The sequence below is a fragment of the Sparus aurata genome, chromosome 15 (genome assembly GCF_900880675.1).
Source record: "Sparus aurata chromosome 15, fSpaAur1.1, whole genome shotgun sequence".
Taxonomy (NCBI): domain Eukaryota; kingdom Metazoa; phylum Chordata; class Actinopteri; order Spariformes; family Sparidae; genus Sparus; species Sparus aurata.
This window is the reverse complement of record NC_044201.1, coordinates 10,475,946-10,503,164: the sequence shown is the minus strand read 5'-3', so window position 1 is coordinate 10,503,164 and position 27,219 is coordinate 10,475,946. Positions and strand designations below refer to the sequence as shown.

Here is a 27,219-nt window from a genome sequence, read left to right as displayed (position 1 = left end):
AAGAGAACACCTAGTGTACCTTGTTTAACCCCTTCAGTGCTCCCAAGCAAATAAAAAAACAACAACGTGTAAGTAAAATGGATATTGGAAAGTTTTATTTATTTATCAACAATATAAAAAAAAACGACAATGCAAAAGGCCAAACTGCCATAAAAACAGTGAGAACGTCTATAAACAAAAGCAGCTTTTAAACATCACGTGTAATAGCATTATTATGGATATTGTGGTCCAGCCCTGGTGCTGCTGCTGCTGCTGCTGAGACAAAAACTAATTGCTCACATAAACAAGACACCTTCTCCCTCAAAGGGGAACATTTCCATGTGTGCTTTTGCTCTGCCAACACAGAGACTGCCTCCATTAATATTACAGCATGCCCAGTGGAATATTTAGATGCAATAACCACAGCCCATCTCTATTCATGACTCTCATTAAGGCGCGAGAGCAGCAAACTGACGGCTGCTGACCCGAACGCACAGAGCATGAATATCCTCAAACGACTGAATGGAGCGTCATCGTCGCGGTCGGTCGCTGACATATTAAATTCAGTCCCCCGAAGATGCTTTTCACGCTTGCCGGCCGGACAGGAGAGGTCAGAGGTCAGAGTTCAGCGTCTGCGGGTCAGATGTCTCGTCCAAAAAGAAGGCTGCAACCGCCGGCCTCCGCCTCAGCTGCGCTTCGAGTCGGCCCCGGACGGACCGGAGGAGAGGTGCTGCCGGGTGTACTCCCAGATCAGCAGGGCGGCGCTCACGTGCACGTTGAGTGACCGGATGACCCCCTGCTGGGGGATCTCCACACACACATCCAACATCTGGAGCAGGTTGGCAGGAATACCTTCTCGCTCATTGCTGTAAAAGAGGAGGAAAAAAATATGAATATTTAGCATCAAGAACACATTCATGTCTGTTTTTTTCATGTTTGGCGCCCAGTATTTGTTAATGAAGCCACTGAGAGTCAGGTCATCTGGTGCTGACAGGTGCCTTTAAAGGAATAATTACAGATTTTAAGAAAAAATTGCTTTGTTGTTTAGATTTAGATGGGAATCTTGATACCCTTTGTCGTGAGCCAGAGTCAGCAGCTTGCTGGCTGCGCTTAGCTTAGCAGTAAAACCTTCATTTTTATACTTTGGTGTTTATACAGATTAAATAAACAAGATATAACACTTTAATTAGAGAGCTTTAGAAGTGACAGTGAGTGTACTTTGGACAGAGATAGCCGTTTCCCCCTCTATCTGCAGCCTTTGTGCTAAGCTATGCTAACCGGCTGCTGGCAATACTTTCATGCTCCTATCAGCAAGAAAATAATTAGAGATTATATTATTTTTAGTGTTGTTGTTTTTTTACCCTATGCCTTTTTTTCAGGACCGATACCGATACTGGTTATTAATGATCAAGTAGACTGACAACCGATATTTGGGGGAGATTTATATTTGTAGTAAAAATTTTAATCTTAGTGCAAAAATGTAGGCTGTGCATTGTACAAAATGTCTGTATTTAAGTTTTTTTTTTTTTTTTTTTTTTTTTAGGTACTTTATCCGTTTATTTCCATTTGCTGCCACTTTCTTCACTACTTACTTTGCAGGATTTGCATTGGACAGCAATAAGGCGACTGAAATATCCGACATTAACACCAGATCTAATCTAATCCTAACGTGCATCAAATACACCACAATTAACATTTTTGTTACCGGTTGATTTTAATTTCCGCTTTCATTAATCTCAATGATGCTATCCAGCTGATTTTAATTTCAGAGACCCTTACCACGAGCAGCCGAGTTAATCCTTCATTTTCTCAAGTCCTTACCATTATGAGTAAGACGCGTTTTTACGCGGATGACTCATGGGCTTAAACCCGAGAGCAATTCACACTGTAATCAACTGAGTATATAGTGAGATCCAGCAATATGGGCCATGCAAAGCAAACATAAAGAGGTAATGAGCTCGGCAGTCAATGGGTCCACGGAGGGTGGCGCGCAGCAAGGAAGCATGATTTGATGAGCTACACTTATCCTGAGTGCAACTGGGGGAGATAATAGCAACGTGATGAGAGATTAGAGCCGGGCCGTGCTGCGCTGCGCTGCGCGGGAGAGACTGCAGCTGTGAAAGCGCTCAAGATTCAGCTCACCAGCCAACAGCGCTGCTCACACCTCTGTGACAGAACGGGCTGAAACAAAACAGGACACCCACACAGACAACACGATAAATATTAATGTCCCTCTCTCTGCCAGGCCGGCCGCGCAGCTGCAGTTCAGTGAGGCGGGCGAATCCCACAACCACTGCTGCAAACTGCACACTCTTCGAATTTCAGTTCTGAGCGGCTACAGTCGGTTCAACAAAAGGACGTTCTGTTTCCTGTTGGAAGCCACGGGGCAATGTCAGGACTCAAATCCCGCTCGATGAAGGTTAGAGCTTTTTCTGCTGCCGTCATCACGCCGCCCGTGTTAATTCACTTCCAGCGCGTTCCTCCTCAGGGAGAGCCAATTACAGGCCAGCATGCCCCGACAGGTACACCGTGGAGAGGAAAGGCGGAGGGCCCCGCAGGGTAACACACTAAACCGGTGAGATAACGTTTAATATCCTCGTCAGCTCACACCTTTATTTAGGTGAGAGGCCCAGGGGAGGACAAAAGCTTACGTCCATTTACGCACAACTGACTGGGAAAAAAGGACTTTTCTGTGCTTTGACTGCAAGACAGAGAGTTTAAATGCTGTCATACCCCAGAAGAAGCAGGGTCTTCTCGGGGAACTTGTAGTCCTGGAGGCTCTGACTGTTGGCTGTCTGCTCCACTCCAACAATACAGTAGCCTTCGCTCTTCTTTAGCTGCAGGAAGTCAGTGAGCTCCATTGGCTTCACCTAGGGGGGGGGGAAAGAAGAAATAGGTTCTGAGCAGTGGCGGCTGGTGACTGAAAAAATTGAGGAGGACAGGAGGAAAACCAGTCCACGGTGTCATGTTATTTTATACAAGACAACTACTTATCCCTACTTTCTTATATTTAATGAAAACTAAGCAATAAAACAATGACTTAAAATAATTCTTTAAAAAACATTTTATTAAATGGCTAATATACAAGACAAAAAAAAATACCACTGTATATCCCTTACGGAATTTGATCCCCAGTCACCTGCTCTACTCACTGCGCTACCACAGCAATCAATGTACATACTTCAGGACAGCACAGGACATCACACACATCACTCATCACAATCGCCCGGTCGTGCCGCTAACGTTATGTCCTCCAGCAGGACGAACGAAACGAAAACTATGAATTATTTTTCTGACTGCTTCGCTCTGATTTCTCCCAACAGTTTTTTTTCTATCAGAAATGTGCTTATATTTCCTTTGAAACCGATTCCAATATCGCTGAAAACTCCATATTTCTTGTCCGAGCATGGCGAGCAGTGAAAGCTGTAAAATACCATATTGACCCGAATATAGGACGACCCTGATAATAAGACGACCCCTCTTTTCAAGACTAATCATCAGAAAAAGACTCTGATATCCAAAATTTGTTTCACAGTAACAAACTCACACACCTTCCTGTCAATCTCTTGGAAGCGGCCGCTTAGAGGACCACGATAAGCTTTTCTCTTACTGTTAGCGTTTTCAGACGATCTTTTTGGACCCGCCATCTTCGGACGTTACACTCCGTAACTCCATATTTCTTGGCTGGCTGACAGTTGTTTGGCGCCTCCGCTGCATTGATCTCATTATCTTAAAATCAGCATAATAGCTCCGCCTCAGATGTCTGTTAACTTGCCACACTTGATCCACTTTGCTCCGTAAAATCACCGCGTCTCTCCATTTTTCATCTCCTGTCACTTCTTCTCCGCTGTGATTGACAGATAACCGCAGCCACAGTGTCAGTGACGTCTCTACAATAAGCTGGCGCCCTCTGCCGTTGCGGACCCAGACAACTATCAGCATGTGTCAGCGGTTAGACCCCGATTATAAGACGACCAGAGACGTTCTATTATTGTAGACGACCCCACTTTTTCACATAATTTTAATCGAAAAAAAAAAAAAAAACTCGTACTATATTCGGGTCAATACGGTACATAGAAGTATTTTTTGTTTACGGCTGTATAAACGTGAGAATGAAATTTGGGAAATGTTATTGGACCAACCTGCTGTCAATCTTGTATTCTGGTTGCTGATTGGTAAGGGAGGACGTCCTCCCTTAGCGCGTCATTTTACGTGTCTTAGCCAATCATAGATCAGCATGAAAAAATCCTGAATGCATTGAGTGAATGGAAGGAGATCCCTCCCACGGAGGACAGAAGCCCTCCGTCCTCCTCTAGCCCCCACCTTCCTGCTCCCTGCTCCTCTCACAGACTGCTCTGTCTCCTCCGTCTGCAGCTGTCGCTGTTCAACCGTTTTAGGTGTATTTTCTTCCAAAGAAGAAACTTTTTTAATGATATAATATATATATATACAATATTTTATAAATGATACTGAGATTTGGTAATGATTTATTTCAAACAGTTACTCTTTCTTAAAAAAAATGGATCTTCCTCTTGCCTCCCAAAAATAGAGGAGGACCAACCTCCTCTGCCTCTATGGACGAGCGTCCTCTGGTTCTGAGATACCTAATGATTCTCTCCTGGAATAATTCAATGCAGAAAAGTCAATAATAAGACATTTAAAAACCCAATTCAGGACATTATATAAGCAGCCACACAGCGAGAAGATTGTAAAATCATTAAATGGTGGACGAGAAGATGCTACAGACACCAGGATATCAGCAGGTTTCGAAGAGCCAAGTTAAAAACCTTAAATTGTTTCCCTTAAATGTGGGATTTTTAAAAAAAGATTTTGATTCATTTTCTAACCTTGGGTTTTGTGTACTGCCCTTTCCATCTCTACAGTCACTTTACTAGAGCCAGACATCTCTGAACTGAGGAATGAGGCTCAAGTGGAATGAGTCAATGAGTCTGCTCCACAAGTGCACCTCTTTCAAATCAATAAGAATTGATTTTAATCACCACCAAGACGCGCTTCACAGTACGTGAATTTAGTTAAGGAAATCATTAAATAGAATAGTTATTTTCCCAGACTTCAAGGACAGACGTTGACGGCTCTCTTGAAAGTTTTCTTGGCCACAGCAGAACAGAAAGCCATTAGCAGAATAACAGCGTGGTGCCGTGTTGGCTTCGGTATCCAACCGTTACGTCTGCTGCTCTCGACTGAGCTCATTTTAATCTGAAACTGGCCAAGTCACACATTTCCCACATTTCTCAGGGCACTAGCCCACTGGAAACAGCTCTCTTACGGATAGTTTCTTTTTACCTCTAACAGAGGAAGCCACAGCTCGGACGAGACGCTCAGGGACTGAAAGTGTTTGTCGCTGACATGGCGGAGGCTGTCCAGAACCAGAGCGCTGGCACCAAAGATCTCACAGGTCCTGCACAGACCTGCGACAACAAACAAACAAACCAATAAGGACAAAGCCTAAAGGTTAAATCAATCTAAATATGACCTTTGAGTTGGCCTGATGTCAAAGCGTGGTTTCAAAAAAGGCTCCATGACATCAAAAACATAATCGGCAGCCGTCGTGACTCAGCATAAAACGTCCACAGGTCTGTTATCACGGACACGTATAAAAAGCTAAACCTGTATTGGCAATTTAGTGGCCGATTTCAAATGAAACATTTACAGAACGGTTAATGCTCTTTTCTTACATCATCCAGTTTCAATATTGGTTTTCAAAATGGCTATTTTCCTCCATAAACAAATTCTGATTGATTCCGCCTCTTATCATTTGAGACAATAGCACCGGCGTACACAGAGAAGGAGTTGTCCGCGGTGAAAGCTGGGCCTTCCCTCACTGAACTCTGATAAGTGATTTGCTTCAGTGGCAGCTGTGTTTGACCTCTTTGCCCAGACAATCATTGTGAAACCAAACAATAACCCGCGGTGTTGGTTACATAAATCGAGGAATAATTCACTGACATTTCGCGATTATTTACCGACTAAAGGGCTCATTCAGACGGCGGCGACAATGCGTCCCCACTCCTGCAGTAGAAGACCCCTGCACTCCATGACCGCACCTCATCAGGCCAAGATTTGATTGTGAACATGTTGACAGGACGTTTTCGGTGTCAGGGTGCGGTCATGTGGATTAAAAAAAGACACTTTGAGCTTCCGGAGGTCTGCATAATTGCTACCAGTTTCTATGCTGGGTGCTTCAAACAACATCATGCTGCCAGGTGACTGCAACAGCAGGGGAAGAGAAATACTCAGCATTTCCTCATGGAAAAAGGATATTTGGAAGAGTTGCTGCTCTCAAGCCGGTTGCTGGAAACTGGGCGCTATCCAGGGGGAGGTAATTGACAAAACTCCCTCTGTGTCCTCCCACACTGTGCTAATTGCTGCATCGCCTGATTTGGTCTGAATATGGCCGAAGAAGTGCCATAAAAAAATGCCAAAGCATTTGTCAAGTCATGTCGTTTTGTTGCGCTGCTCCCCACCTCCTAAATTGGTGGGCTTGTCAATAAGCGATGCTACCACCAGCAGGGCGCCGTGCAGTTTGCCCAGTCGAGCGGCCCTCTGCTGTGGAGCCAGCTGGAGTTCGGGCTCCTGCTCCTGGATCCCCAACCTCCAGGGAGTGATCTTCTTCTGCACCTCGGCCCAGCGGTCCTCCTTGTTCTGCTCACCTGGAAGACACGACGGCATAACCACCAAATCTGAGATGAGGTGACATTACAGTAGGGTGTGTTAAACCGTCCCGCTGCAGGTGAGAGGTGTTACTCTACCTTTGTCTTGCTGGATCCAGTCTCCGGGCTGGAGATCCCTCAGGTCTGGAGACGGATTCCTCAGAGGAAAAGACGGACTCTCGGAGAAACACGACAGTCTCTCAAACTTCCAGGCTGGAATCCACTCATCATCAGCCACCTCTGACAGGCTGGGGAAAGTGTAGAATATGGTCTGGGGAGTAAAAATGCTAGCATTAGTATGTCACCACATTTTTGTAGGTTTTATCTGCTCAGTAGAAACATATTAGCTAACCTCAAAGCTGTAGTCGCTGATTGGATGAAAGGCACCGAAGAAAAAGTGCTCCTGGATCCTTATCCAGTTCTTGTTGGCATTTCTAAACATCCAAGACAGCGGAGCAAGTCAAATAAATGCATAAAACATACCACAAATAACTTTTTACAATTCTTATAGCTGTTCTGCTCTCACCCTGTGCTCTGCATGGCCTCCGCCTGGTTCAGACAGGCCTTGATCACGGTGGACAGCTCTCCCAAACCAGCGGCCCCTTCCCCTGCCCGCACCTCAGCCAGGCTCCACACCCTCTTCAGGGCCAGTAAGGCATACAGCCGCACGCTGAAGTTGTGGTTGAAACACCACTGCAGGATGACGTCCAGCGCCTTACGCAACTGCGATGCCTTCAAAAACACACAGGGAGGTAAAAAAAGGGTCTTGTTGGTACAGAGAGACAATCAAAGAGAGAGTGTCTGAGGAGAGAAAAACATCAGAGGCTTCACCTCATCCTGAAGGTTAGGCAGGATGACGCTGAAATGTACCAGGACTGACAGGAAGGTGCAGCTGCTTGTCTTTGTCTTTTCATGATCCTGGACACAAAACATAAAAACTGCTCAACAACTGAACTGTTTCACTCATAGCACAGTATTTTCTAAGCGGGAGCCCACCATGCTGAAACAGGCCCAGAAGCTGTCCATGTGCTGCGGGTAGCGGACGAGGATCAGAATCATCATCCACTCGATCAGGTACTTGACAGAGGCCTGGTTACTGCAGAAGCCAGCTTCAAACACACGGCTCACCAGCGAGGTGACGAACTCCTGCGCGCACACACGCACAGAAAAACACACACAGTTGCTCTCCGGGTTTTTATCCCCTGTGCGATCGTGAAGTCATTTTCTTACCTCTCTGAGTTTGGGCAGCAGCAGCAGCAGCGTTTGCCACACTCTGTTTTTGATGCGATGCTGCAGGGAGTTGCTATAGTAACGCACTTTTGACTTTGATATGTCATTATCCTGGGGAGACGGGATGGAGCGGTTGGGGGGGTCGGTGGAAGGAGATAATGAAAAATGTTGTTGAACATTGTTTAAATAGCTGCAACTGACAAGCATCTGTTGCCACACATAAACACAGTACAAACAAATGATGTACTGTTTTCAAATCAGAGCCTGGCATCTGGTCATTAAAGCTGGGAATCAGAACATTAAAGGAGCATTTCCAATAACTCTTAGGATTCAAGGTGAAATGTCATTATTAACTAAATCTTAAAAATTTGAGCTTTGTTTTGGTGTGTGCGGAGCTGACCGCAAAACACATTACTTTTCCTTTCCTCTCCTACCTTTTTCAACAAATCCATAGCTATTTCCTCCATCAGTCTTTGATGCTGCGGATTAGATGAATCCAGGCGGCTGAGGAACGCCAGTACACATGTGCGTGGCAACTGGTCGTCCCTGTTGTCGCTGGAAAATAAAAGCAGTCGACGCAGACAACTGTGAAAACATCTGAACGGCGACAGAGACCTCTAGTGGCGCTACGTTATATCACACTTATCAAACCACAAAGCAGCAGAGAGCCTCTACAAGTGCAGCTCACCTTGTAACCGCAACGTTGGCGGCGCACACCTCGCCGAGTTGCTCCACGTATGTTTGGACATCCAGGACGAGCCTTTGCAAGAAGAACATAAAAAAAAAAGTTAAGAGAACCGTGAGAAACACCCGCACAAATCTGAGGCGTGCTGTCGAGAGTTACCGCTGATCTCTCCTGAACACTGGTCCGTAGACACAAGCCTCAGTGAGGATGCCGACGTGGCTGAAAACGCCGGTGAACGTGGAGTCAGCCGTGTCCCCGCCACCTCCGTCTGTGGGCAGCAACGTCTGACAGCAGTGTTGAAGCAGCACACCAAACACTCCGCTCTTTGACTGAGACAGCTCCATCAGCTCGGTGGCAATCTAAAAAGAATCGCACACAACACCACCACATATATATATAAAATCAGACATTATAGACAATGCTTGTTGAAAGTAAAAATCTCCTTTCATTTTCAGGTCATCCGGTCTGATTTTAATCACCTGTTTCAGGGTGGCAACAAGTGTCGGAGCCTGAGATTCTGTCAGCTGGAGCAGTTCATGGTGGAAGGCCATGCAGATGAATCCTTTCAGGGCCAGCCAGAAGTCATGGGCGTTAGTGGTCAGCCCCTGCACCAGCTCCCAGCCCAGAGTCACGGCCTCCACACAGAGGGCTTCCTCTATAAGTAGCAACTGGGATCGAAACATCACCAAACCAGACATGGATTAGCATTTGTGACAAATTCTTCATGTTATGCCTACAAAGACACCTCAGTTCAAATGTTTAACTGTTGACTTGTATTGATTTGGCCTCACTTGTGGCAGCACTGTCTCCATAAAGGTGAGCACAGGCAGCACAAGGTCGCTGGGCAGCAGAGCCAGGGCCTCCACGCTGCAGCCGAGAGCGGCCTTGAGAGCCTCGGGTGCTCTGGAAGTCTCTACGGACTCGGGAATCCCTACAGCCTTAATTAGGAAGCTCAGACAAATCCACTGGTCCCGCATGAAATTGGCGGCAATGCATCCCCACTCCTGCAGCAGAGGACCCTGCACTCCTACGTCACTAAACATAGAAAGGATCGCAGCTCATCAGGCAAAGATTTAATTGTGAACATGTCTTTTAAGCTTGATTTCTCCTAAATCACTGCAGTCAATCAGTTTTTTATTTGCCATACATTGTAAGGCTTGCTGAGTACTGACCCTGAACCGTCTACCGTCTGTGGTCTTTGGAGCCGTTTATTAAAGTTTCCTAGCGAGGGAGATGATACTGGACAGTAAAAGTAGTCATTCAGTGATTTCAGGCCAGAAATGGTTTCTGATCCCATGTCGATCACTTCCTGCTCCACAAGACCACATACCATAGCCAGGGATGCCATAGCAACTGCTCGAGCCACCTGGTTTGCCACAGAGAGAATCTGGCAATGAAAAATAAAAACAAAAAAAAAGTCAGTGTTGAATAACCAAGGAACAAACTGATTTTTTAAAATCCTGCAAAAGTGTGTGGGGCTTGAAATTTTTGTACCTGCTGGCTCGGCTCTTGCAGGACCTCGAGGCTGTGCTTGACGAGTTTAGGGAAATAGATCTGCTGCATTTTACTGCGGTGCTGTGGTGATGAACTGTACATGACCGCCAGCTGCCTCAAGACACACAGATACAGCTCTGCCCGCTCCACGTCAAACAACTTGTATGAATTAAAAAAAAAAAAAAAAAAAAAGCACATGCACAAATCAGAGCTGAACCACGAGAGGCATCTCTGTTAATTGGAGCGACGGCTCGCATTTGCTGTTTACCTCCTGCAGCTCCCCAAAGAGCCGCCTCAGGATAAATTCCTGGATCGGATCGACAAGTTTGAGAATTAGCGTCTCCATGGCCACCATCAAGTTATCGACTGCAAAAAAACAACAACAAAAAAACAAAAGAGCAGGAAGGGAGAAATGTCACACACTCCTGAGCCATTTAAGCATGACAGCTAATAAGCCCAGCACTGAGGGAATTAAGTTTTAATGAGAGCCAGGATTTGTTCTACCACTAAATTGTGATGATCAGAATTTCTGAAGGCCAGCTAAACCAAACGATGTTATGAAGGTATTTTGGCTTAATTTCGCAAACTTTTCTGAAATGAAAAAAAGACTAAACCTGTTACTAAATCTGTGATCTAAGGATCAAAGGTCCCATATTATTAAAAGTGTGATTTGCATCTGGACTTCCTTAAGACTGTGATGTCACAACGATACAGTCACTCCCCCAGCACAGCTGTGGGTACAAAAACACAGGCAGAGCCGTTGTGGAAACACAGTGGGCGGTGCCTGCTCAGGCCTGTGACAGTTGACCAATCAAAGCAAAGGAGGACATTAAAGGGACGGGAACTAAAATGGAGCATTGAAATGTTCTTTTTTTATACATTAAAGCTTATAAACGATTTCTAGAAAAATTATACTAAAACAATAAACCTGTAATATAACTATAGTCTTTAATATTAAATCACACTCAATAAGCAGATCTCAATCTAAGAAAAAGGTAAAAAAAAAAAAAAAGCAATGCAAGAGTCCACCTACTGCAGAAGCACAAGGGTGGACTGGACAGCTATAACAATGAATCAGTGTTATCTTTACAAACCCTGCTGCTTTCCAGCATGCTGACAGCTTGGCGTTCTCCCGAGCTGGAACAGTCGGAGCACGAGCTGCAGGCTCTTGTCACTCTTGCGCACAGGCAGGTAGATATTGGTGCTGACTCTGCTCAGGGTGTCCAGCAGCGGAGACAGTAATGTCTCCAGAGTGTTACCGATCTCTACCCTGGGTTGACTCCCCTCCATGTCCACGCACAGCAGAATGGCCCTGGCTAACTTGTCAGCCTCTTTCGGGTCAGGTAACCTCTCAGTGTGACCTGAGGAGCAGGGACACCAACTTAATCTCCTACAAGTGTAACCTAAATGATAGTGTCTACAGATTTAACAATGGCTGTCTCACAGTCCCATCAGCCGTACCTGTGCTAGCTGGTACTCGAAGATAGTTGTGGATCTCGCTTTGAACATAGCTTCTTACAGTTTCCTTCTTTGTGGCATCTGCACCCAGAATCATCGTCTTGAAACTGCCTTCATTGTCCAATAGCCAGGAGCACGTCTGCAATGTTATCACAAAGACGTAAGGTAGCAATTAATCAGTTGTACAACTTCCCTAATATGTCAATTTAACCTACACTTTTAGGTTTCTTCTGAAGCATTTGATACAGCGTACCTTATTCCAGATCTGTGTGCCCCGACACAGTGACTCGTCCGCACGAAAATCCATCAGGAAACTGAAAACATCATCTAGGGTCACTGTGCTCTGCAATGAGATATTTTAGTTATACATCCCAAGAGATATTTCAGTGTTTGGTTATGGTTGAGACTGTCAGAGGTGTTCATTTAAACAGGTATACTATGCAGGATTTTACCCCCCAAAAATAATGTACAGACACACTGTAGCCCCTCTCGATCATCACTTATGACCTGCGAGAGGTGTGTGGCAATGTCTGCATATGCAGAGATCCTTCCCTCTGTAGTATGGTATGTAGCCCACAGTCAACAACAACATGCAGGGTGTGAGGTCGGAACAAAAAGAAACAACGTGACCAAGTTACATCACTGTCTCACACTCTGCCTTTCTTTATCTGCTGATCCGTGCGTCCGTTCGACTGAGGGTGAGGCTGAGCAACCGCCTTGAAACCATCGGAAGTGCCCTTTTATTTCTCTGATTCACATCTTTGTTCTCGCCAACGCCGCTCCCTCTGTCATTCTCTCTCTCTCGCGCGCCCGTTGAGCAGGGAAGGTGGGGCCAGATTTGGATGGCGTGTTGACAAACAGCAACAAAAACAATCCTGCGTGGTTGTGCTTTCAATTTGCAGTCCAGTTTTCATGCTGTCGTTCGCGGTGTTGTTGAGCAAATATCCCACTAAGCCTCATTCGGCCATTTGCGGCGGAGGTTGATTATTAGGTTATTTCACTTTCACGAGTCCTTGAATATCAAAACGGTCATTCTCTCAAAATATTTTGACCGTCAACTCATCATCAATCGTATGATATCGTAAGGAGTTATTTTAAGATTACGTACACGATCTGTGTTCTTACCACATCTGTGAGACGGAGCGAGCTCTCGAGCAGGAAGCACTGAGCAGCACCTCTCAGCAGGACTTGATGTGTGATCATGGTGGAGCGCAGCACCTCCCTGCGACACAGCACACATTCAAACCAGCTGCCAGCTACAACACAGTCCATTAAACTGCGAGCACGATGAGGTACCTGAGAGCCGTGAGCCCCTCGACTCCCAGCAACGGACCTGTGGGGAGTTTGGATAGGGCCATGGAGAGGAAGAGGAGGGGCACCGCACACCAGTGCTTAGAGCACAGCTGCTGGATCATCTGCAGCAGCATACGACCTGAAAACAACCATAACAGTGTCAGAGAGTCAGAGATGCTCAGGTATTTTTAGTAATGAGAAGCTCTGTCAGCATGTATTCTCTGTTTTTTTTTTCCGCACCTCTGTGCTCCGATGGCAGGCTGCTGAAGAAGGTGGCCATGAAGACTTGGAGTTTAGCCCCGAGCTCAGGACAGTCTCCCACACTCTGTCCAACTGACCTACATGAGGACAGGCGATGGGTAAATGAGGACTGACCCAAAAAGACACTTTCCTTAAGTTTGCAACTGATGTGCTTGTTGATTTCAAACCCTCACCTGTAGAAGAGCGACGTTTCAGACAGAACATCCATGAAAGGGCCGACGATAAACTGAGAAGCCAAGGAAGAGGAGAGCAAACTTTAATGCGCAAGTTATCCGTGGTTTTGCCAAAATAGCACCGGGTACATCGCGTCCGAGCCCGTACCTGAGAAAAGGCCACCGCAAACTCTGGCTGCTGCAGGACCTGCAGCTCGAGCAGATGACACACTCCCTCTCTCATTAAGGATTTATTCTCACTGTGGAACATCCGCTGGTACACACACAGCAGCCAGGAGGGGTGGAAGAGGTCGTGACCTGAAGCTGCAGCACAGACAGGGAAGAGACTCTATTTTCAAGGGAGTAAAGTTTGCAATGGGTGGATGACTTTGACTTTTTTAGGAAGTTAACTGAAAACTTTCAAAGCAAGTGACTGGATAAGACAAGCAAAGTGTGTGTTGAGGAATTAGTCCACTGTTAATGACAAGTCCATATGATCACTTCAGCCCATTTGATGCATGGAAAAATAAAGGAGGTGAGCCAGAAATGTCGGAAATGCATACCTAATTTGTTGATAATGGGTAGAGGGGAAATAAATCTTTCCAAACATTCACTAAAAAACAACAACAACAACAACAAAAACCTAATAATTTGTCTAGTTGTAGTGTTACCTTGACTGTCATTCACTGTTGTTTGGATCAACGTGTCTATTCTGTTAAGAACGGGCCGGACGACATGAACCTGAGGTAAAAGAGACAAGCAACATTACAAAGCTGTACGTCATGATAACGATGACATAAATAACTTGTGATCTGAAGAAAACCAATAAAATTCCACTTGTCATCATGGGGAAACAGGAAATAATATGCTGGACCTGTTGACCTTTTACACATATATTACTGATACCAATCTCTAATAAATTTATTGTAGGCGAATCTCGGCTAACTGATTTATCGGCCTGCTTGAACAACAAACCAACAGTCGAGGTATTCTACCTGGTTTTCCTCCAGTGTCTCCATCACCAGTGCGTAGTCCTCCCAGAACTCTCTGAGCAACTTGCTCCTGTTAGGAGCCCATCTGAACAAGATCTCCTCTGCAGCAACAGATGGAGAGAGAGGACAGTCCACCCCCTCTTCTTCTGACAGGGCCACGCACTTTTTAAGCAGGTACAACGCCCTCTTGCGTGAAACACCGTCTCTGTGCGTCAGCCCATCCTGGACCATCATCCAGAACTGCAGGTACGGACGAGGATCACAGGTGGAGGAGGAGGAGGAGGGGAGGCTGTGAGGCTTCAGCAGGTGGTCTGACAGGGCGGTCAAACACAGCAGCGTCCGCTCTGTGACCACAGCTGTGCGCTCAGTGCAGTGCCAGGCGCACAGATCACCCAGGATCAACTTGAGGATGCTTGCCAACCCCTCACCGCTGCAGCAGTTCAGGAGGGTCAAGAGAAGCCTGACGGTGATTTTGGAGACCAGCGCATCAGGCAGTGTTTTGATGCAGGACAGGGCAGATGTCAGGATGGTGAGCCTGGTCTGTTCATCCGCTGACAGTGAGGGTATGAGAGCAGCCACGATCTCACTGGCAACCTCAACGCTGAATCGTCCAGGACCGGACACCTCCTCCTCTGACAGCCGGAGTGACGGCAGGACAGACAGAGCTACCCGCCCCGGCACCGCCTCGTCACACAGAGGGACACAGACGCTCACAAGTCGGCAGGCTGCAGCGGTGCTCTCCCTGCACCGCATGTCTCCGGCTTCGGCTGATATTTGAGAGAGAAGAGGTAGACACCGAGTGAAAATCACCGACTCAATCTTACTTTTAACACATTCTCTATTCGTAGCTGACAAATGAGTCGAGTCCGAGTCGGAGAGAAGTGGTCCGAGTCCTTCAATGAAAGCAGTCAGCGCCTCCACCCGCTCCGTCCCCGGCCATGAGTCACTCGGCCAGGACAGAGACTCGAACAAAAGGCCGTAGTCAGGAGAGCTGGACAAGACCGCGTTTATTAAAACAGAGTTCATTTTGAAGCTGCTTCACTGCTGAGAACTGGCAAGCTAACCGGCTTTACTCAGGCTTCCATGAGCAGCACGTTTTCCAAGCGGAATGTAAACTTCCGTAAACGTCATCCCCAAACTCTCGCGAGAAGTGGCAGTGAGTAAGGGAATTGCGCACAGATTTAAAAAAAATACAATTTTTGTTGTGCATACTTGTAATGTACATGTTTAAATAAGTAAATAAATACAATATTAAATAGATTTAAAAAGTAAACATATCATTTACAAAATATTGGTGCAACAGTACAAAGATGAAGAGACATGGTTTCATTTAGTGGCATTAAGAATTTATTTTCACTATTATAAAAACAAACATTGCTTTAGATAAAAATAAATGTTCATATTGTCAATTATCACTGACAATTGTTTATACATTATTGGCATTGAGTAAAGGTTTTCTGTGTTTAATGACTGCCAATCTTTCCAAGGGAGTTCATACTGGCTGAAAACATGGGTTCTTTTGCATACCAATTAACATTAACAAAACAGTGATAATGTTTGACAAAAAAAAGAAAGGCTCTTTGTTTGGGGGTTACATAATACAAAAAATACTGCCGATTCAGTATAAACTGGTTACAGAAATAGTGCTTTACAAATAATACTTTTCTGTTGTACTTGACAGTAGCTTTGGATGAATGCAATACCAGCTGTAAAGAGGTTTCGTTTTTCCACTTTGGCAGCTACATCGCTGTGGCCGACTAATAGGAAAAGCATGGCGCACACTATGCAAAAATAGAGTATATGATAAAATATGATTTTTTTTTTTTAAAAGAGGACTAGGATATACCAACATGAGCACCATGGCTTCTGACGATTTTGCTGAATACAACAAAGAAATCTTAGTGGTTACATTAGCAAATAGGCTAATGGCAAGGAAAGGAAGTCCCATCTTATGAACACCATAAACATTTAAAAATATCTCTTACTGTAAAATGTTATCGACATTCAGACTTTTCAGAGGGTGTTTAACAGCGTGAACTCTACAAAAGAGAAACAAATATGATTCGAAAAGTTTTTGCTTAGAGAAGACGAAATATCATAAAAAAAATAGTGCAAGTAGTATGTACAGAATATACAACATTAATAAATATGCTCTGTGTACTGATGAAATGTTGCAGAATTAGATCTCTGTCATCCAATCTGCAGCTTTTCTAAGAGGAATGAACAGTCCTGTCATTTTCAATAATGTCTCTGCAATTTTACACACACATTCCTCAATTTCATCATCAACACATAGAAAACACCAAGACATTCATGTGTAGGCAACTGACAAGTTAAGTTGCACTGTAAGTAGAGGAAGAGAACAGGCGTATTTGTGGACATCAGCATCTGAAGTGCTCAAAGTATGAATTCCAGGAACTGTTCGTCACCTAACATGTCCAGTGAGAGGCAGTTGGTAGACCTGCGGCCATAGAAGGAAGGTTTGTTTTGGCTGTGCAAAAGGGGGTAATGACTGGGATCAACAGGGTTCTTTGTGTTCACTGAGGCATCTGGGAGCCCAAACGTGTAACTGTGGGAGGAATCAGGTGGCAGCGTCCTCCCAAGGGGTGCCGGAGGTGGAAACAGACGTACGTCATCTAGACTGTGGCTATGCCGATCCACGCAAACTTGTGCCCTAGATTTCATCACCTAAAAACAGAGACAGGAAGTAAAGATATGAGCTAAACAAGGTGAGTAAGTTCCATAGGGAAACTAAAGGAGACTAACAAAAAGAAGGCAGAAGAAGACAGACAACCGACCTGTTTTAACATATCCTCATTACGTAATCTGAGATTTTCATCACTGTCTGCAGGGAACACTTTGCTTTCTGTAGAGCCAAAGATAGGGTTTCAGAAAACAAATTAATAAATTTTTTTTTTGCTGGTGGGTCGAGAAAAAGTAAAATCTTATTTACATGATATCCATATGCATTTCACAATTACATTATTAATACCTGATGAGTTCGTCTCGGAGGGGAGTTCTGCACAATCCACTGACACTCCTTCAAGAAGATCAGCCAGCTGGAACATCTCATCAGTATCATCCACAAAAACCCCCTTTGGATTTACAATATCAGCCTTGATCTCTGTTGTTAAAAAAGAAAAAAGGGGTAGATTCTGATTATTAAAAATCTGAGAAAATGTTTCACTCATTTGCTGTGGGGCATATATCCATTTAAGAGAGCAACAGAACAACAAGTTCAAATTAGAAGATTAGGCATAAAACGTGGAAAAATTACATCTCAACATCTTCATAAGCATATCATAATTAAACAGCACATTTATAACCAGATCAGCATGGGCACATGTCTGCTTTCATGTAAATGGATCGTTTAAAATGTCCAATCGTACAGAAGTTTCAGCATAAAAATCTTCTCACCTTCCTCTTGCCATCCTTCATCTTCCATTCGAGCTTTACTGCCTGCATCAAACCCGGAGGTGCAAGAGCTTCCACGGCTGGCTGCTGAGCTAAAACACTTCTCCGCTCGCCGCTGACCTTCTTCCTCCATGGAGGCCATCTCTGTGGAAATGCTGTGTTGGCGTGCGTCAGCTTCAATTCCAGAGCTGCTGGTGGAGTGTCGGGAGAGGCCAGGGCTGCTCTCACTGCCTGGTGGGTCCAAGTCCAAATCATCACTGATGTATGACTCTCTGTATCGCTTTTTCTCTGAAATTAATAAAAGAGCATAATATAAATCATCTAAAGAAACTAGGGTCACCTTATTTGGTAGAAAATACTGAAGACATACAGAGAATACTAGTTGTGATGGGTAATCTAGACACTGCACTACAGAGCTATCGTCAGTGTCACCCATTAAGGGTTATTGATCGATGAAGACCTATTGATTCTCAAGCTTATTTAAATTTAGACTTTTAAACACGCCACAATACTTATTTTCAACTAAGGAGCATGAATTATGTTTTTATATTAAAAGATGCATTGTATTAAGTGTATCCAGCAGAGATCTATTAGCATTTTTTCAAAAGTACCACAGGACTACAAAATATCACATATTTAAACACCTGCTGTGCTAAAGACATGTTTATTGAGCAGGAACACTTTGATTCTTTGTTGCAGGAAAAATACGTTTTTAAGTTATGCATTGAACTAAAGTTCTCTGCCGAGTACAAGTGGCCCCAAGCCAAACTGTAATCATCACTGATACTAATCATGTCCTCGTATTAACTCCTCCCTCCCCTACCTTCGCTCTCCTCCAGCTGGCGTAGGTGTTTGAGGGCAGGTTGGAGGCTCCTGTAGATGCGATGGCTGTTGCTCAGGTGCAGGAGGAGGTGGCGAGAGCGGAACGAAGAGCCGGTGTAGTAAACCAGCTTTCTGGCTGACGGCAAGCCATCTGGCTGAATCTCGAATTTCTTCCCCTGAATAGGATGACATATTATATTTAGTGTACATAGCTAATGATTCCACCTGATCTTAACAGAGAATAGAAATGTGCAGTGTGCATACCAGGAAGGTGAGACGTCCCACGTTTGTCCAGGGGAAGTCGTACAGCATCTGTCGAATGTTGTTCACCTCCTGTGAAGACAACACATTTAATCTGAAGAAATAGCTCAAATGTTTGTGTGCTTTTGTTTTTGAAAAAAGCATCATAGACTTCTAGATGTGTAATCTACTTGGACTTTTTTAATTTAATGATCAATAATCAATTGTCTTTTTGTTCACAGGAACCATCTGGACTTGGCTAAGAGGCCAAGAGGTTCTCGAGGTATCTCACGGTCTGTTGGCTCTTTAATCAGCCAGGCCTGCAGCCCTAATCCCCCCCAGATGGCCCCTGATGGACAGATCAAACAACTGACGGGCATGGCAGACAGCTCCTATCTCCTGCTGCACTGCTGCTGGTGGCAATCCCACACATTCCTCACACGTCTAGTCAGAGGTTTTATAGCGCCACAGATACAAAGACTGACTTTTTGAGCAAACGCAGATTCACTCTCATGTGCGTATGTGTTGACGCATACAACACTCTGCATTAATAACACACTCACACATGCACGCACCTGATAAACCTGCATTCCTCGCAGGGTCAGACCGAGCAACGCCGTTCCTCTCTCTGCCTTTTTGTCCTGGACAAATGAATGATGAGATGTCAGAGAGGCATCTGAGCGGTTCAGATAAGATAGCTACTCCACAGTTGAGCCCCTCGCCCAATTCACTGGGATAAATTGGGTTGCTTAGGGAGCATATTACGCAATGGATCGGCCAGCCTTCATAATATCACTCAGAGGAGTGATTTTGCAATGGGGAGGACAATAAACTGGAATAGATGGATGAGTTACGTAATGGCCCCACAGTCATTTGTTCAGCACAGCTCAAATGAAGCCAAATTAACAGCATTTGTGTTGAGAAAGACAGTGTTCCAGTCAGAGGGAAGGCTGTAGGCTCAAAAATAGCTGATAACAAATTCCTCTACCCACCAGTCTAAATAATAATTTCTCATTCTACATTTACAAAGTTTAATTCAACCAACTTGTTTCAATTAATGACACAGAAATACTAAATTGACTTGTGACCTTTTGCAGTCTGTAAAACGTGACGGGTACATCCTCCAGCCGACACGACTCCCTGATGAAGAGCAGGATGGCATCACGAGTAGACATGCCCCACAGCTCCTGATGCACCTTGGGCCCATGGCAGAGGAGATAGTTTACGCCACGCTTAGCTATAATCTATGGAAGGAAAAAAGGAAATATAACACATGAAAACCAAAAACTTTTCAACTGCTCATCAAGTAAAGATTTAAAGTACTATTCTCTACACAGTTGCACCTACCCAGGGGGGAAAGTACAGCTTGGGTTCAAAGTAAGGAGTGATCTCCATATCTTCCCTGGGCGGGGGATGGTCACCGAGGTCAGCCTGCATGGCGTAACCTGCCAGCTGGAAGTACACCTCCTCCTGCTGACGACACTCGGAGTGAAGCACCCGTTCCCGCACGTCAGAGTAGTAGAGATTCCGTGCCTTTCGTTCACTGGTACCACAAAGCAAAAGGAAAAAAAGAGAGGGATGTACACAAAAAGATGTCAGAAAGGAGGACAAAGATGGATGCGAAGTGAAATTCTTATAGAACATATAAAGGAGGACATACCAAAGGAGTCTGCCATTTTCTATGTAGTACTGCACTTTGAGGAAGAGCACTAGAGGCAGCGGTCTCTTCTGTAGTCCCTTTACACAGAAAGAGACAGGTTAGAAATATTGTGTGTGTCAGCATCTTTTGTCATGCTAAATGAAACGTTTTGGCATGTAGGCCACTGAACTGTGCCTCCCAATTAACTGACAAATTAGTCTGGTGGGGTCACAGCGTAATGCTTTTAATTTACTTCATTTAAAAATGTGTCGCCCTTTTCAACATGCTGCCGTACCTTTACTGAATCTTGCTTCCATTCCTTAGGAAAGTACTTGGTCAGTTTCTCCTCCATGTCTAAAAATATGTGCTCATTGTCTGGGAAGGAGAAACACAATCAGGAAACAAGCAGACAGTTAGCAAGCAAACAAAACACTGATGCAACCAAGCGCAAAATTCACCCAACAATGGGATTCATTAGGGGAGAGAAAAAAGCTCCTGTTCTTCCATTTGTGAATGGGTCTAGTTGGAAGCTAATGCCAACAATGCTAATGTTAATCTATCCATTCTTTAATTCTTGTGGTAGCATGACGGCACCGAACAAACACTGCTGACAGGAGCTTTGTTGGTTTAACATTCTGTAAAAGCATGAAGATTAGAGCCACAACATTTGGTCGATTCGTTCGAAGTTGATCAAAATAAATTAAAATAAATTTTGGTAATCCATTAACTTTTCAAGCAAAAATGAGTCTTTGGGTTCTGGACTGTTGGTTGGAAAAAAGAAGCAATTTGAAGATGCCACTTTGGGTTTTAGGATAATTGTGATGAGCATTTTTCACCTTTAACAGGCTAAACGACTGATTAGTCGTGAAATTAATCATTAGTTGCAGTCTTAGTGAAGGGATGGGTAGAAGCATTTGGCATATAACTTTTATCCTAACATGTGTCTATTTAGTTATTATGCAATCCCCTGAATATAAACCTTAACAAAATGTAATGTTGATTTATTGAAAACAGGTGGAATTTGTTTAAATAGAGGGGCTTAGACAGCTGTTTGCAACCTGTGCTGAAAAAGAGGATGTCGAATGTTTCCTAGCCTGGTCCTATGAGTCATAACATGGGCATTCTCTATTTGATCCACCTTATCGCTTTTGTTCAACTTTGTGCAGCCTAATCATGCTCTACAAGCTGTTTCACAACTCGCTCCTTTAACCATCCATCCCTCCTTTCAGCCTGTCTTGTTCTCTGTCTGACTCATTCCAACTCCTTCACCTCACATCCTTCATTGAAGGGTTGAGTAAGGCGGCTTGTGTCATCATGACGAGTCCCCCTACCCCTTTTCCCTCCACTCCCACCCTCCTCTTCCCATCATCAATCCATCCCTCCCTGTGGTGAAGAGGAGGAATGCAAGGGTGCATTCCAGGCTTAATGAAGTTAATATTGCAGGAATCCAGGCCCAACTGATCGCTGAACCAACACCACAAAAACAAAAGGCTGCTTGTTCAAGTGGTGAGCCACACAAGATTACTGAGGCATTTCAACGTATTTGTACAAAGAAAGAGAAAGGGAACACAAGGAAACAGAAAGTTCAGAACTTTGTTCAGCAGCTGAAGTGGATTACACCATTCAATTATGCAGACTGGGCGGGCAGAATTTTTTTTTTTTTAGCTCCAGCGCCTTTTGGCTGAAAACATTTTCCTAAATACAACATAAACACGTGCCACCAAAAGAGTAGCACCACAAAGCCCTGCCATAAATCATAATCCAAACATGACGTTCCTGTTTACAAACAAATTGATTCACTGCTGAATTGTGGTAAGAAAACTGCACGTTTGTCAGTCTCAGTCTTCTGACAATACTGCTGTGTGCTCTGGTGTGAACATTTTCAGGTTGACAGGTTGAGGGGTCAGTGAGTGGACTTACCCTTCACCACTGTGAGGCCAAAGAAGTGCAGCTCTTTGATTCCAAGAAGCTCTGCCACACGATTAAAAACATCTTGCCCTGTGGACTTCAGCTGGAGGAGGTGGAAAGACAAAGTAGTCAGAGTTCAATTCACAATGTGCCAAAACTATACATACTGACATGATAATCAGAATTTTGACCATTTGTAAAGACCAAGAGCTAGAGATATATGAACACTCACCCCAATAGTGATGTCCAGCTGGTCTTTGTTGGGGAGGAGAACACAAATGGTTCTCTCCTGCTTTATCGAGGTGGACATGATGTCTTGTGTATGTCTGTGATAATTACTTTCTCAGAGTGAAACTCCTTCAGTCTTCTCTTGCTTCCTTTATCTGTCACTTTTTATCTGTTCCAGGGCAACTTGTCCATATCGCATCTAAAAAGATAGACAATATGGGAGTGAGATAGCAAAGAAATTAAAAAGACATGATCCAAAAACAGTGCAATGTGAATGATGAATGCAGCAGAACAGAATTTAAAACATTGTCAGCTCATGTGTAAAGTGTAAACTGATACCAAACTGAAAGATATTCAACAAATAAGACAAACTCTCCTAGTAAACGTTCAAAGAACTGCTACATGTAACAATGTGCACTGATATCAGCACACTGCCAATCAAAGCAAAAACAATCCTATACTCAGTAGTAAGTGCATGGATGTCTCCCATTATCCCATACACAAGATTAGCTCAATAAGGCTTGTCCCCTCTGAGGGGTTAAAGGACAAATGCTTTAGCATCATCACAATGATCTTCCAGATTGATCATCTAAAAAAAAGAAATGGAATAGCTCAAGCAAATATATAAGCTGGTGTGCCATAAAAACACCTTGATCCAAATCAACAGCAAACGCTGCAGCAAATGCAAAAGTGTATAATTGAAAAACAAAATAAAATGAGCTTAGATACTCTAATCCTAACAACAGTCATTAACTGGAAACAATCAACCAGATAATCCTTGTGAAAACAGTTTTCTTTTGCAATCATAACTACAGCAACACGGTTATAAAAAAAGAAGTGTCTTATTAGAGTCTGCTTAAATTACCAAAACAAATGGTCCATAGTGGACGGGGACAGTCTGTTTGCAACCAAGGCTCACCTGAAGTCTGACCCCAAGCCCCAACTGGTACAAGGTTCATCTGATTAACGTCTCAGAATCAATTAATCAGGTTAATTACTACCGCACGCCGACTCTGATCCCCTATAATCCCGCACAACCCCGTAAAAAAAAATTCAGGGAACAAAAACAAATGATCCCTAACTGAAGCAGCCTGCAAAAAATATCATTGTGGTGTGGAGAAAACAAACTGCTGTTTCTTGTATCAAACTTTTGTCTTTTAACATATCGCTGAAATACGTTTATATCTTGTTTAAAAGCATCAGATGCAGTGTGCTGAGAAAATTATATATTGTATAGGTGTTGCTACCAGCCAGAAAACAAGCTGTGGCAACTGCAGATAAGTGAATGATCTTGACTGAGAGAGAAAAACATTTGTCTCACCAAATATGATTTATGAACATGTTCAAACACAGCCTCACTCACATCTGTGTGTCAGTGCAAACAGTCAGTTCAAAGAACCTGAAATTCCAGTAGCTTCAACATCTGACTTGTTTTTGACAGAGTCGAGCTATACCGTAGGTTTACACTGACTGACACTGTAGCATATTGTAGAAAAACTCAACAGACCCAAGTCGTTTTTTTCACCTTACAACTTATAAACAATTCTTACGCCATTCTCTTCAATCTTTAGTCTACTTTAAGTGTCTCTGAGTACCTCTTAACTAAAATTAATGCCTGTGAGTGTTGTAACTATTTATTCTAGTTGATCTATGTACTGTACCTAGGCACTGTTTTAACATGTGTAGCAATGACACTGAAAACAGAGACAGATTTAAAGAGATAAAAAAAATGCTTTGTGCAGGAACATGGATGGTCTTATTGGCGTTTGTTTGTTTTCACATCTGCCCCGAATCTGCCAACTGTTTTATACTAGACATATCAATAACTAAAATACTTGTTTAGGAAATAAGTTGTTTAGACATTTGAACTATACTTGCAATGCAATGTTTGGCCAATGATTTTCCCCTTTTGTCTTGATGTTTAAGACTTTGTCCCAATTTAACTCGAATGCATATAAAAGTGACTTAAGTGCTCAGTCTGAAAACCATACCATAGTCAATAGATATGATAACCTTCAATGCACACTGATGTTTTAACTCAGACTAGTTAATCAAACAGAATTTATTTACAACAAATAGCCTGTGTTAATGATATAGATCAAACACACAAATACTTACTAAAAGAATAAGCAGTAGTAGTCATCATTGCTGTCATGTTACACCAAAATGTGCCTGAAATAACAACAACTGGGGAAGTCCATAGTAACTAATGTATGAGGTGAAACCATACCAATCTTTCTCAGCCACAATCCCAGAGTATTATCAGGTGTATAAAAACTATACTAGTCTTCCCTGCACCCTCGGTTCACCATCAGCCCAAAAAGCGTCGGCAGACGTCTGCAGACTACTCCCTTGTTGCTGACCAAGGTGGAACCTGGCATCACATGAGAGCAGCCATCTGTATGCCTTAATTCCCCCTCCAAGGCTGTCATAATCCCCACTTCTGAGCACACTGCTGGCTGTTGGAAAAACATCCCTCTGCACTGCCTTGGATCCTCACTGCCCGCTAAAACCATAAAGGAATAAACTGAGAGGGGGGTATGTGAATAAACAGGGGAAAGCCATTTACACTCATCTCACTTGAAAACAATAGCCAGCCTTTCAGTGACTGGGGGAGCTGTGCGTTTTTTAAGGTTTGACTCAGAGCCCTGGCAGGCAGATTTAAATCAATGACTCATTTAGTGCCTCAATCTTTGGCACTGGACTATAGACAAACCACAGGCTGTGGTAGATTTAAAAGGTGTAGTTAACGTTAAACCTCATTTTTTTGTCTCTGCTCCTAGTCGCCTGGTATGTTATTTACGTCACCATATAACTTTAAGCTAGTAGCCGCTAACCTAATTGTGTCAATTTGTTAATTAATACATATTTATGAGTGAGATACAAAGTTTCAGAAAAGAAGCAGGAGATTTTTAAAACCCGTACACAATAATTCCAACGCTGAAAGTTCACTCCCAAACGTACTAACACGAACAGTGTCTTAGGTAAAGTGCGTTGGGTGGGATGGGATGGTAGCATTAACAAACTCAGGCAACAAGTGCATCTCTAACTTCGGCTACTCATACAACTAGGTTTGAAGCAATGAGTTACTTACCGTGACGTTATACGAGGCCAAGAAGTTCAAATTGTTGTCTCTACTTTCTTCAACGCTTGTTCAGACAAACAATCTTCTTATTTATCCGGTTCAAAAATGTTAGAAGTGTGGATGATAGTCGTTCGTTCGCCCCCCTCCCAACGGCGTGTTGTAACTTCTTCTTCAACCGGAGTGGAGCGCCTAACGATTGAGCCGTACCATGTAAGATACTTGTGGGGGTGTAATGGAGGAATCGGATTCTTGTCGGAAATGTACGCACTATGTTATTTTTCTATTCGATAATTATTTGAGTTTTAGCCCATTTGTACTAAGAAATGACATATTTCGTCATACAGACCGGAAAATACACATTATAATGTATTTAAATACAGTTCTAAACTCATATGCCTCCCCATGTATTGTGTTGGGACTAAACAGTCCAGAGCTCTATAATTTCTGCGCATTTATTATTTCGGCGGGACAGAGACGGATCTACGAATACGAGAAAGAAAAGGAAGAAAGTAAAGCAATGCAGAAAGATAAGGCGAAAGAAAGGGGACCTTACGGGAACAAGCTCACACCAAGCGCATAAACAGCGGTATTTGGAGAAGCTCTCGGACATCCAAAATATCGACCCATACGAGCTCCCTGCAGCGGAATGGCACAGAGACCTGGATCATTTACCTCCATGCACATACATGGACATCGTCAGTTACCTTGTTTTTGGTGTAAGTTACTACACATTGCAGGAGTTTAAAAGCCACAAGTCTTTGGAAAGTTACGAGACTTTCTGCTGCGGCTGGGTGCAGGACTTGGCCATCTACAAGCCTCCAGGTGGTGAAAACAGCGTTGTACTAGCAAGAAGACATTTTTAGAGAACGTACCCGAGTGAAAATGCAGAGAACACACTCTCATCGACTGGGGGGTGCGGTCGAAAGTAAGGTCCTTTCTTGTTATTGCAGCCAACCAAGCAATCCGGCGTCTCCTCGTCAGGTCAGAGACTTGCTTTCCTTATGCTGTGTCCATTTCGGCAACCTAAACTGTATCCCATTGTTCCTATGTTTTCCATATGAATCGTGTGAGGTACTGAATCAGTTTTTAACGCAGCAGTGACTTCCAGGCATGGTAAAACAGTGCGGAATTGTAAAAACCTCCACTACTACAGAGTTAAGAACACACGTAAACAATCGTGTTTTGCCGCCGGCATCCTGCCATCATGGCGGAGAGGGGGAAGATCCCGTGAGATCGAGGGAAGGGCTTTGTACCATGACGACAACTCCTCATTCTCAATAGCGATCTCGTGCTAATTACAGGTCCAAAACAGGAATCGTGCAGACCGTTTGGGCCCCTTGTTGTTAGGTGACGGGAACCATCAGGGCTTTCTGGAAATCAATTAGCCTAACAAATGTAGCTTTTGTAATGATGAACCAGAATCTTAAACACATTTATTTTACTTTTGTATACACTTGATCGCTTTCTGGGCTCGACTTGGAAATTATTTATTGTGTAAAAATCAATGAGGGTATCAAAATTAAGTGTAAATGTGTCACCAAAATGTCCCATAATTTTGAAACTAATAACAAAAACTCTGGCCCCACATTGACACCAAGTAAGTAACAAAATTGTAAAGCTGTAAGGATCTGTAGCTGTAAAGATCTTCTTAAAGAGGAATATGCTTGG

At 43.8% G+C, this 27,219-nt stretch overlaps 2 protein-coding genes across 2 annotated transcripts; both read right to left on the bottom strand.

Annotated features, from left to right (window-relative positions):
- Window positions 1–73: 73 nt before the first annotated feature.
- tarbp1 (TAR (HIV-1) RNA binding protein 1) lies at window positions 74–15,353 on the bottom strand. The gene is made up of 28 exons (XM_030442268.1): window positions 14,219–15,353; window positions 13,895–13,964; window positions 13,393–13,547; window positions 13,245–13,297; window positions 13,051–13,148; window positions 12,814–12,949; window positions 12,643–12,739; window positions 11,771–11,860; window positions 11,521–11,656; window positions 11,154–11,420; window positions 10,328–10,425; window positions 10,060–10,218; window positions 9,738–9,952; window positions 9,357–9,600; window positions 9,045–9,233; window positions 8,725–8,924; window positions 8,569–8,640; window positions 8,315–8,435; window positions 7,881–7,991; window positions 7,647–7,796; window positions 7,482–7,568; window positions 7,177–7,382; window positions 7,003–7,084; window positions 6,750–6,921; window positions 6,465–6,650; window positions 5,284–5,408; window positions 2,713–2,849; window positions 74–845 (listed from the first exon to the last, which is right to left on the bottom strand). Exons 1-28 carry the CDS (start codon window positions 15,239–15,241, stop codon window positions 665–667), a joined length of 4,860 nt encoding a protein of 1,619 aa, XP_030298128.1. The 5' UTR covers window positions 15,242–15,353; the 3' UTR covers window positions 74–664.
- Window positions 15,354–15,539: 186 nt separating this feature from the next.
- On the bottom strand, window positions 15,540–25,746 carry LOC115596845 (FERM domain-containing protein 6). The gene is made up of 14 exons (XM_030442269.1): window positions 25,561–25,746; window positions 22,471–22,665; window positions 22,251–22,341; window positions 20,626–20,705; window positions 20,352–20,428; window positions 20,039–20,234; window positions 19,780–19,935; window positions 19,267–19,332; window positions 18,716–18,784; window positions 18,453–18,627; window positions 17,633–17,917; window positions 17,208–17,339; window positions 17,014–17,081; window positions 15,540–16,903 (listed from the first exon to the last, which is right to left on the bottom strand). The coding sequence occupies exons 2-14, from the start codon at window positions 22,546–22,548 to the stop codon at window positions 16,613–16,615; spliced, it is 1,764 nt and encodes a 587-aa protein (XP_030298129.1). The 5' UTR covers window positions 22,549–22,665; window positions 25,561–25,746; the 3' UTR covers window positions 15,540–16,612.
- Between the last annotated feature and the right edge of the window lie 1,473 nt (window positions 25,747–27,219).

What these genes read in the sequence shown, in the direction of transcription:
- LOC115596845 (XM_030442269.1), bottom strand. Translation starts at nt 22,548, where the DNA reads ATGTCCACCTCGATAAAGCAGGAGAGAACCATTTGTGTTCTCCTCCCC. An exon ending in TGGCCTCACAGTGGTGAAGG is followed by an intron (nt 20,706 to 22,250) that starts GTAAGTCCACTC and finishes TCTCCTTCCCAG; the next exon opens with ACAATGAGCACATATTTTTA. An exon ending in GAGGAATGCAGGTTTATCAG is followed by an intron (nt 18,785 to 19,266) that starts GTGCGTGCATGT and finishes TTGTCTTCACAG; the next exon opens with GAGGTGAACAACATTCGACA.
- tarbp1 (XM_030442268.1), bottom strand. Translation starts at nt 15,241, where the DNA reads ATGAACTCTGTTTTAATAAACGCGGTCTTGTCCAGCTCTCCTGACTAC. An exon ending in GCCAACGTTGCGGTTACAAG is followed by an intron (nt 8,436 to 8,568) that starts GTGAGCTGCACT and finishes TTTATTTTCCAG; the next exon opens with CGACAACAGGGACGACCAGT. An exon ending in AAGACCCTGCTTCTTCTGGG is followed by an intron (nt 846 to 2,712) that starts GTATGACAGCAT and finishes CCTCTTTTACAG; the next exon opens with CAATGAGCGAGAAGGTATTC.